Source organism: Gopherus evgoodei, unplaced genomic scaffold (assembly GCF_007399415.2).
Source record: "Gopherus evgoodei ecotype Sinaloan lineage unplaced genomic scaffold, rGopEvg1_v1.p scaffold_65_arrow_ctg1, whole genome shotgun sequence".
Lineage (NCBI taxonomy): Eukaryota > Metazoa > Chordata > Testudines > Testudinidae > Gopherus > Gopherus evgoodei.
This window is the reverse complement of record NW_022060086.1, coordinates 563720-574751: the sequence shown is the minus strand read 5'-3', so window position 1 is coordinate 574751 and position 11032 is coordinate 563720. Positions and strand designations below refer to the sequence as shown.

The 11032-nt window shown below is 50.5% G+C and overlaps 1 protein-coding gene across 1 annotated transcript; it reads left to right on the top strand.

The window, feature by feature from the left end:
* Nucleotides 1-256: 256 nt before the first annotated feature.
* On the top strand, nt 257-1376 carry LOC115643646 (olfactory receptor 52D1-like). The gene is given in 3 exon segments (XM_030547641.1): nt 257-461; nt 463-1039; nt 1173-1376. Coding segments are annotated over 3 exon segments (924 nt in total). The 5' UTR covers nt 257-318.
* Nucleotides 1377-11032: the final 9656 nt, after the last annotated feature.

Here is an 11032-nt window from a genome sequence, read left to right as displayed (position 1 = left end):
GCAGCCCGTTCCCCACCCCCCTCAGTCTCTGCTCACCAGACTTTCCCCTCTACATTCAGAGTTGGGTTCTATTTCATTGGAGCAGTTTGGGGCAGGAGCTCGTCAGGCAGTTTTGGGTGCTCCACAAATCGCAAGGTTGCAGTCTCAGGCCTGGAATGGGTGGGGGCAATAAATGGGGACATGCCGAAGGCCTGGGGTGACTACTGCGTTCCTTCATTCTCTGCAGGGAGCCCTGCAATCATCGTTCCAGTGTGTGCCTAGCCACAGGGGCTGGAAGCAGCCGTGCTGTGGAGCTGAACAGACCCAGCCGGCCCCACCATGGCAGTTTCAAATTGGACCACACCCCACCCCTCCACCTTCATCCTCCTCGGCATCCCGGGGCTGGAGACAGCGAACGTCTGGATCTCCAACCCCTTCTGCTCCGTCTACATTCTGTCCCTCCTGGGGAACGGCCTCCTCCTAGCCGAGCCTCCATGAGCCCATGTACCTTTTCCTTTCCATGCTGGCGCTCGCCGACCTGGTCATCTCCACCACCACCCTGCCCAAAACCCTCTGCATTTTCTGGTTCAGCGACGGGGCAATACACACCAATGCTTGCCTGGCCCAGAGTTACCTCCTTCACTCACTGTCAACCATGGAGTCCGGGTTCATCCTGGCCAAGGCCTTTGATCGCTACGTCGCTATCTGTAACCCACTGCGACACTCGGCCATCCTGACCAGTCAGGCCACAGCCAAGATAGGGCTGAGTGTTGTGATGAGGGGAGTCCTGTTACTGGGCCCACACACATTCCTGCTGCAGCGGCTCCCATACTGCAGGACCAATGTCATTTCTCACACCTATTGTGAGTTCATGGCACTGGTGAAACTGGCCTGTGTGGACACTACAGTCATGACAGCCTATAGTCTGGTTGTAGCATTTTGCACCAGCGGTTTAGACCTGCTGCTGATTGTCCTGTCCTATGTGATGATTCTCTGGGCCACCTTCAGACTCCCCTCCAAGGAGGCGCAGCGCAAGTCCCTCAGCACCTACAGCTCCCACATCACCCTGCTCTGTGGCAGGGAAAATCACAAACAGTGTCTGTGGAATATCAGGGCAGTTCACAGTCTGTTCCTTGTAGGTCCCAGGTCTCCTTCTCAGGCCCTGGCTGTGCTGCAGGGACGCTGCGGGTTAGATACTTGCAATGCTGGTGTTTTACACTCCTGCGTTCTTCTCCTTCCTCTCCCACCGCTTCGGCCACGTGGCTCCCCACATTCACATCCTCATTGCCAACATGTACCTGCTTTCCCCTCCCATGATGAACCCCATCATCTACGGGGTGAGAACCCCAGAGATCAGGCAGAGGGGTCTCCACATTTTGGGCATTAAAGCAGCCTGAAGGCCCACAGGACAGTCAGTGGCTGGGGAGTAAGGTCTGTGCAGGTGACATCAGGCTCAGCAGGGCCCAAGATCCAGACGGCTGAGTCACTCTCCAATATGGAAACCCACCTTAGCCTTGCTGAGCCGCAGGGCTAATAAACAGGCTTGTCTGGGTCTGCAGAACAACACAGCTTTGACTTTTCACTGCTCTAGAACATTGTTATCACTTGTCATTTACACGGGCCCGGCCCAGATCAGGGCCTCATCGTCCATCATTCAGCTAGAGACTATTATGGCCCACGGGATTCTACCCAAACAGACAGGATGGCTGCTCCTCTGTCCCCGGCACACACCTTCTCACGCCCAGATGGTTACCCCTCTCCCCTTTCCCTTGCACCCTCTGAAGCCTAGTCTTCTGCTCCTCTCCCCTCTGAGAATCTTTCACAGGTTCCCAGGCCAGAAGGAACCTTTCTGACTATCTCATCTGACCGACTGCCTGGCACAAGCCCCAGTCCTTCACTCAGCGATCCCAGCACTAAGCCTATATCTTGTGTTGAGCTCGAGCATGTACGTTTTTAGAAAGGCATCCAGTCCCAATCTCAGATCACAATCTCAGGCTGAGCGATGGTTGGTGAGAGGAACCAGTTTTTGGTCTTCCACAGTTTTCTCACCAACAGAAGTTGGTCCAATAAAAGATATCACCTCCCTCAGCTGGTCTCTCTAATGTCCTGAGAGTGACATGCTGCGACCCCGCATGCAATATATATTCCAAGCAGTTCAGTATATGTAAGCAGAGGAATAGTCCAGCCATTGTGGGGAACTTTCCTGGCTTCTACACTACACCGGTGAAGTGGGCTGGTGAAAGGATCTGAATCCTCGCTCCCACTTCCTTTACCCAGAGGCCTCCCTGCCCTTAAGACTCCCCTTCCACTCTCCTGTCTGGCAGAGTCCTCATAACCCCAACAAGGCTGGGCCCAGGATTCCTGGGGGGCCCAACCCCCAACCCTGCTGTGGTCACCTAGAAAAGGGTGTCTCTACGCACTGGTCACTTCCCTGAGGGATAGCTCAGTGGTTTGAGCATTAGCCGGGTAAGCCCAGAAGTGTGAGTTCAATCTTTGAGGGGAGCAAAGAATCCTGTGGCACCTTATAGACTAACAGACGTTTTGGAGCATGAGCTTTCGTGGGTGAATACCCACTTCCTCAGATGCATGACATGCATCTGAGGAAGTGGGTATTCACCCACGAAAGCTCATGCTCCAAAACGTCTGTTAGTCTATAAGGTGCCACAGGATTCTTTGCTGCTTTTACAGATCCAGACTAACACGGCTACCCTCTGAATCTTTGAGGGGGCCATTTAGGGATCTGGGGCAAAAATCTGTCTGGGGATCGGTCCTGCTTTGAGCAGGGGGTTGGACTAGATATTTCCTGAGGTCCCTTCCAACCCTGATATTCTATGACCCACTGATTTAAAGTAAATACAAGTTATTTAATCAACAATTAATTAAAAAAAATAAGGAAAAAATAGGAAAGGTTAAAGGAAAACACATCACCCTGCTCTGTGGCAGGGAAAATCACAAACAGTGTCTGTGGAATATCAGGGCAGTTCACAGTCTGTTCCTTGTAGGTCCCAGGTCTCCTTCTCAGGCCCTGGCTGTGCTGCAGGGATGCTGCGGGTTAGATACTTGCAATGGTGGTGGCCGCACACCTCCGGTCTTTGGGTGGTGGGACCCTTCTTCCCAGCGTCAGCCCCCCATCTAGTTAAGATCCCCCTCCCAGCCTGGCCTGCAAGGATTCTTGGCTGGGGGTGTCTTTCTGCAATGGGCCCCTTGCCCAAGGTCCCCTGCCTGGCTGGTCCCAATTGCTCACCACACCTGGCTCCAGCCCCAGCTCCACTCATCCTCAGCACTAACGCTGCTTCTCTGGCCCCTTTGGCTCTGTGGCTGCAGTCCTGCTCCCAACACAGGATCTGCTCCCTCTGGGCTGAGTCTCTGGCTCCGTGGCTGCAGCTCTGCTCCCAGCACAGGATCTGCTCCCCCTGGGCTGTGTCTGGCTGGCCCACCTCTGCTCCCAGCACAGGATCTGCTCCCCCTTGGCTGTGTCTGGCTGGCCCACCTCTGCTCCCAGCACAGGATCTGCTCCCCCTGGGCTGTGTCTGGCCCAGCTCTGCTCCCAGCACAGAATCTGCTCCCCCTGGGCTGTGTCTGGCTGGCCCCGTTCTCCTCCCAGCACAGGATCTGCTCCCCCTGGGCTGTGTCTCTGTGGCTGCAGCTCTGCTCCCAGGGCAGGTCTGCTCGGTGGGCTGCTTCTGTGACTCTGCTCCCAGCTCTGACCTGCTCCCTAGGCTGCTTTTCTGGCCCCTGTGGCAGGCCCAGCTCTGCTCCCCAGCTCAGCTCGGGCCCCTGCTCTACCCTTAGCTCTGCCCCACTCTGTCTCACCCAGGCAATCCAGCTCTCATAGAGGCAGCGTCCCCCGTCGCACCTGACTCCCTCATTAACTTGCTCGCCCTGTCAATCAAGCTGACCGGGAGCACTGGCCTCTCCCCCATTGTTCCTGGGGAGTGCCTCAGGGTCCTGATTTCCCATCGACCCCTCCCCTTTTACTGCTGGGAGCTAGCAACCAAAACACGCCCTCTGAGACCCCCTACATATACACAGTATTACACATTAACAGCAGTTACAGAGCCCAGACTGGGAGGAATGGGGGAGCCCTGAAGGGACTGCTTTCCTATACAGTCACTCCCAGGGGAGGTGCAGCTCACGGCCTTTCCCTGGCCACTCCTGCAGCATTTCTCTCCTCTCCATGCTGGGTTCAGTGCTATTTGTGAACTCCAGAGCAAAGTGTAAGAATATAACCTCTCCACATGTAACTAAGGCAGCCAGAGAAGGTTCCCATCATCCTGGCCTGACCCTGTCCCAAGCTTTGGATGAGTGGGTGCGCCCAGATCCAGCTGCCAGTTTTCTAATGTTTGCAATTCCCTAGTTCTCTGCTGTCCTAGCCCTCGCCCCATGTGGAGCAAAAACTTCTTTCCCCAGCAATCTGTCACTTCTGCAGTCCCGGAGTCCCCTTTCAGGGGCAGGATTTTTAACAGAGTTCTGCTCCAGGAACAGCCTCCATGACTAGAAGGATTTTAGTAGCAAGGTTCATGGTCTTTTCACCCCATCCAGCAAGCTGGATGTTCCTTTTTCAGGGACTGGAGTTAGTTACTGTTTGAAGAGTTCAGTGACTGATTTAGTTGGGGTTGATCCTGCTTTGAGGGGGTGGGGGGGTTGGACTAGAACCTCCTGAGGTCCCTTCCAACCCTGAGATTCTATGATTCCATGGTACCTGAGCACCAATGTAATGCTTTTCCCAAGGACGCAGCCCATCCTTGGGGTTTTCATTGCTGGGCCAGACCCCCACCCGGTTGTTTGCTTCCCCAAGGACAGGCAGTAGGAGTGAGACGCAGCTGAGAACAGCCGGTGATGGGACCATCCAGCGCTGGGCCTAGCCTGGCAGGGGTAGGAACAGATACTGGAGTCTCAGGAGCAGGGCCGGCTCCAGGTACCAGCCCAGCAAGCAGGTGCCTGAGGGGGGCCAAGGGGAAGGGGCGCCCTGTTGGGCACTTCGGCGGCAATTGGGCAGTGGGTCCCTCGGTCCCTCTCAGAGGAAGGACCTGCTGCCGAATTGCCACCGAAGAGTGAGGCAGTGGGGGTAGAACTGATCGCGATCGCGGCTTTTTTTCTTTTCCCGATACTTGGGGTGGCAAAAAGCTGGAGCCGGCCCTGCGCAGGAGGCAAGGAGGGAGTGGAACGGTTTGGAAGGGGGTTAGGAAGGAAGGGCAGCTGTGTGGCCCAGGAGGGCTTGTCAATGAGATCCAGGGTTTCTCCATCTGCGGTGGGATGTGTCTGAATCTCCACAGGGCAGGAGATCAGTCTCCCCTATTGCTACCATGGGAGACTGAGTGGTCCTTCCCCTGCAACAAGGCTGGGTTCACCAGGAGTAGCCCCACCCCAGCAGTGCGACCAGGTGGAGCTGGTGACAATGGATTTGTCTCACTGTTCTCTAGGGGAGATTTGATTTCCTTGCCCAGTGCACCTACTGGGACCTGAGGGGTCTCTCCACCCCTGCTGATGGGTAAAGAGATACCCCCTGGCTGTGGGGATGCAACCCTCCAGCGGGGATTGTGAGCAATACCCTGCCAGAGGAGGGCCTCCCTTGGCCCGAGGGAAGTGTTCCCAGCTGCACAGTCATTGCCAAGGGCCTGGGACGCCTGGGACCTTCTCCCATCCATGTGAAGGGGTCGAAGACTTGGGGGCATGACAGGAGCTTAGCCTGTGCAGTGACTTTCTTCAGGTACGTTAGCAACGAGAAGAAAATCAAGGAAAGTGTGGGCCCCTTACTGAATGAGGGAGGCAACCTAGTGACAGAGGATGTGAAAAAAGCTCATGTACTCAATGCTTTTTTTACCTCAGTCTTCACGAACAAGATCAGCTCCCAAACTGCTGTGCTGAGCAGCACAGCTTTTGCTACGGTCTCCCACAGTGTTCTTGCCAGCAAGTTAAAGAAGTATGGCCTGGATGAATGGACTATAAGGTGGATAGAAAGCTGGCTAGATCGTCGGGCTCAATGGGTAGTGATCAACAGCTCCATGTCTAGTTGGCAGCCAGTATCAAGCAGAGTGCTCCATGGGTCGGTCCTGGGGCCGGTTTTGTTCAATATCTTCATTAATGATCTGGAGGATGGCGTGGTCTGCACCCTCAGCAAGTTTGCAGATGACACTAAACTGGGAGGAGTGGTAGATACGCTGGAGGGTAGGGATTGGATAAAGAAGGACCTAGACAAATTAGAGGACTGGGCCAAAAGAAACCTGATGAGATTCAACAAGGACAAGTGCAGAGTCCTGCACTTAGGATGGAAAAATCCCATTCACTGTTACTCACTAGGCACCAAAGGGCTAGGCAACAGCTCTGTAGAAAAGGACCTAGGGGTTACAGTGGACAAGGTGCTGGATATGAGTCAACAGTGTGCCCTTGTTACCAAGAAGGCTAAAGGCATTTTGGGCTGTATAAGTAGGGGCATTGCCAGCAGATTGAGTGACATGATCATTCCCCTCTATTCGACATTGGTGAGGCCACATCTGGAGTACTGTGTCCAGTTTTGGGCCCATACTACAAGAAGGATGTGGAAGAATTGGAAAGAGTCCAGCGGAGGGCAACAAAAATGATTAGAGGTTTGGAGCACATGACTTATGAGGAGAGGCTGAGGGAACTGGGATTGTTTAGTCTGCAGAAGGGAAGAGAGAGGGGAGATTTGATAGCTGCTTTCAACTGCCTGAAAGGGGGTTCCAGAGAGGATGGATCTAGACTGTTCTCAGTGGTACCAGATGACAGAACAAGGAGCAATGGTCTCAAGTTGCAGTGGGGGAGGTTTAGGTTGGACATTAGAAAAACTTTTTCACTAGGAGGTTGGTGAAGCACTGGAATGGGTTCCCTAGGGAGGTGATGGAATCCCCTTCCTTAGAGGTTTTTAAGGTCAGGCTTCACAAATCCTTGCCTGGGAAGATTTAGTTGGTGTTGGTCCTGCTTTGAGCAGGGGGCTGGACTAGACAACCTCCTGAGGTCCCTTCCAACCCAGATATTCTATGATGCTATGGTTCTATGAATATTGACTGTATACCAGTATTTCCAATGTCTTTCCTCCTGGGTAACACCCAAAAAGTAGTTTACATCCTGTGTAGCCAGCACATTGTGGGAGGAACCATTCAAGGTAACAGTCCATTAAGAAACACAATAGGCCTTAGAAACAATGAGGAGTCTGGTGGCACCTTGCAGACAAATAGATTTACTTGGGCATAAGCTTTCATGGGTAAAAAAAAACCACACTTTTTCATATGCATGGAGTGAAAAGTACAGGTACAGACAGAAATATACTGACACATGAAGAGAAGGGAGTTACCTCACAAGTGGAGAACCAGTGTTGACAAGGCCAGTTCAGTCAGGGTGGATGTGGTCCACTGCCAATGACTGATGAGGAGGTGACAATACCAAGACAGGGAAATTTGTGTTTGTAGTGAGCCAGCCACTCCCAGTCCCTATTCAAGCCCAAATGGACGGTGTTAAGTTTGCAAGTGAATTGTAGCTCTGCAGTTTCTCTTTGAACTCTGTTTTTAAAGGGTTTTTTTATTATTTTATTTTTTTTGCTGAAGGATGACTGCTTTTAAATCTTTTATTGACTGTACAGAGAGATTGAAATGTTCTCCTACTGGCTTTTGTATGTTATCATTCCTGATGTTTGATTTGTGTCCATTTATTCTTTGCCTGTATCTGTAACTTTCACTCCATGAAGAACTGAGGTTTTTTACCCATGAAAGCTTATGCCCAGATAAATCTGTTAGTCTTTAAGGTGCCACCGGACTCCTTATTGTTTTTGTGGAAACAGACTAATATGGCTACCCCTCTGATAATAGGTCTTAGAAGAGGCTTATCCCCACCTGATGGACTTTCCTGTGAACCTTCCAGCCAGGAAATGGTTATTGGCCCCTGTTATAACTCACTGACACATGCAAATGCATGTGACCAGCTTATGCGACACTGGACACAACCTTGTTCCTGTACTTTTCCAATAACTTTGCTGCAAGCTTTCACTTAAAAAATGTTTGGGACAATGAAGTTCCCTCCACATGGCAGAAGATATAACAGGGAGAAGCGACATCATCACTTGGTCTCATTCCCCCCACAACTCAACACCTGGAAACACCTTAGGAAGTGAACTGGGGATGTGGTCCCAGGTTGAAGGGGTAGAAACCCTGTATACAGAAGACTGGTGAATTGTTTGTACCATCAGGGTGACACACTGCTTGATTCAAATCCTGTCCAGTGTAGAAAACTTAAATTATGATTGTATTTATTTCTTAGGTAACCATCCTTGATCTGTGCACTTAATACTTACAATCACTTAAAATTGTCCTCTCCACATTGAGAGAGGGGCAGGCTGGGAAATAAACTTATACTGGTCAGGCTTTTGGCCAGGGCAAGATGATACAGCTCTTGGGTCCGCTGGATCCTCTCTATTGTTGTTTCATGGCTGGCTAGTGAAATCATTCATGTAACTGCAGCTGGGTGTGTCCCTGACTGTATATAGCTGTGTAAGTGCAAGACCTGATTGGATTGCAGCTTGTTACAGCCACACAGTGTGAGAGGGGACAGAGATTGGTGCGCAAGAGGGCTTAGTGGTATTTCAGTTCCAGGGCGCATCCCTGGGAAGTCAGTCACACCCAGACAATGAGCAGACCCTGCTAGACCGTGAGTCCATTTCCCTGTTATTATGCACTCAGTTACTGACAGGGAGACGTGGATTACATCAGGGAAAGTCAGGACTCCTGGTTTCTGTCTGTCATTCTCTGTGTGACCTTGGCCAAATCAGATAACCCGGTACCTCAGCTTACCTATCTGTATAATTGGGATATGTTCATAGTGAGTTTCCTTTGCTAGGTGTTTTGAAACCCCTTCAATGAAAGGTGCTGCATCATCTGATGATAAGGATCAGAGGGGTAGCCATGTTAGTCTGGATCTGTAAAAGCTGCAAAGAGTCCTGTGGCACCTTTTGGACTAAGAGACGTATTGGAGCATGAGCTTTCGTGGGTGAATACCCACTTCGTCGGATGATAGTTACTGATGAGAATTACAGATCTCTGATCCCTTAGCTACAGCCCAATGTGTTTGCAGAAAGTGTTTGTGTCTCTCCTCAGTCATCTTTCTCCAGATATGTCTGTCTAATATCTACCCATCCATCCTGGGCATTTTACAGGGCCTCAGAATCTAAGGAGACCTAATATTATTACTAATAAACCATAATTTAAAAATATACACAAATACACAGATCAGCCAATTCCTCTCTGACTCAGCACAGAGCCCAAGATTTCTCATCTCCCTTTGGGAAGGTCCCTTAATTACTGTTTTCTCCTAAAGCTGGATGAATACCACAGAAGCAAAGACAGGCTTGGCTCCAGCTTGTTTTTTCTCAGATGCCTGCATCTTCCCCTGAGGCTGAGTGAACCCCCCTGAGATTGCACAGAGCTGTATTATAAATGGTGCACACCCCTGTATCAGCTCTCAGTGTGGGATGCTGCTGCAGATGCTGGGGTGAGAGAGGTGCGGGACACGGACACCTGAGGGGGTTTCCCAGGGAAGACGCTTCCATCTCAGAATTCACAGGTACCATCTCTTGCTGCTCAACAAACTGAGTGATACGTGGGTGTGACGGGATAGAGAACAGATCTGTGGTCCTTTCTGCTCTGCACAGCTGTTGAACATCCCAGAACCCTTTGCACAGGTGATGAGTTTGCTCCAGTGTCATGTGTCAAAATGTCCCCCTTTGCTAGCCACCCCCATCCCCCATCTGCAAAGGGACTCCAGCCCTGAGGTGGCTGCATTTCAATTGCACAGTGGATCCCTCAGGATGAAAGGTGATCGGAGATGTGCAATAAAAGGCCAATTTCTGAGGCCCTGGCCTATGCTTTGTTCAACTCCCCTCAGAGTGAAAACTGAGTAAAGACCTGAGGATCCAGCTGTGTGCTAGTGCATGGACACTGTCACCTCCCCTCTTGGTTGTTAACAGTGGAGAAGGGGGCTGTTACCTGACTTTTATCTGCTGGAAAGCCTGGCGATGTCAGTTAAGGCTCCTCCCTGGAACAATTATCAGAATTTTTCAGCAAGGGCAAGACATCTCTCATAGCTTCATTCAAGAAGCCAGTTAAATTCTTATGTCTGAAAGTTTCAGAAAACAATTCAGCCTGATGCCAACACCCAGTGTGGGAAATTTCTGTCCAAATGCTTAAAAATTGGCAAACTTATAAGCAATTGAAAATCAGGTCTTCTGATGGAAGGTGTCAGACAGCTTAACTAATGGCGGTGCCAGCAGCACCACGTACAATGACCAATCCATGCGTGAATTCCATTTAGCTAAGCTCTTCGCTACAATAACGTATGTGGCAAGGAGTTCCACTGGCCAAATATGTATTACATAAATAATTTTCTTTTATTAGTGTTATATGTTCAGACTTACAATGAAATTGAATGTTCCCTTGTTTGTATGTTATGAGACACATTAAATATAAAAGCCTGATCTACTTTTCTCATCGATAGATTCATAGAGTTTGAGATTTAAAGGGACCATTAAATCATCCAGTTTGACTTCCTGTATAGAACAAACCATAAAATTTCATCCAATTACCCCTGTATTCAGCTCCATAACTTGTGTTTGACTGTGGCCTGGTCTACACTACGATTTCACATCAGTAAGAGGGTGAGAAGGCACTGCAAGTGTCAGCTACACTAGCCCCCTCACAACGGGCAGAATTTGTTCCATCTGAACCATTCAAGAGAGATGATTATCCAGCCTCCTTTTGACATCCTCCTTTGAAGGAGTTTCCATAACCTCCCAAGGCGTCTGTCCCATTGGCCTCCTCTTTTTGCAGTTAGGAAGTTTTTCCTGAGATTTAGTCTAAATCTGCTGTGCTGTAGCTTAAACTCAGAGCTTCTTGTCCTGCCCTCTGTGGCAAGAAACAACAACTTTTCTCCAGCGTTTTTATGGCAGCTTTTCATGTATTTGAAGACCACTACCATGCCTCCACTTAATCTCTTCTTTTCCTTCAGCCTTTGTCGTATGGCTTCCCTCCCAAGTAGCTGAAGACTGTTG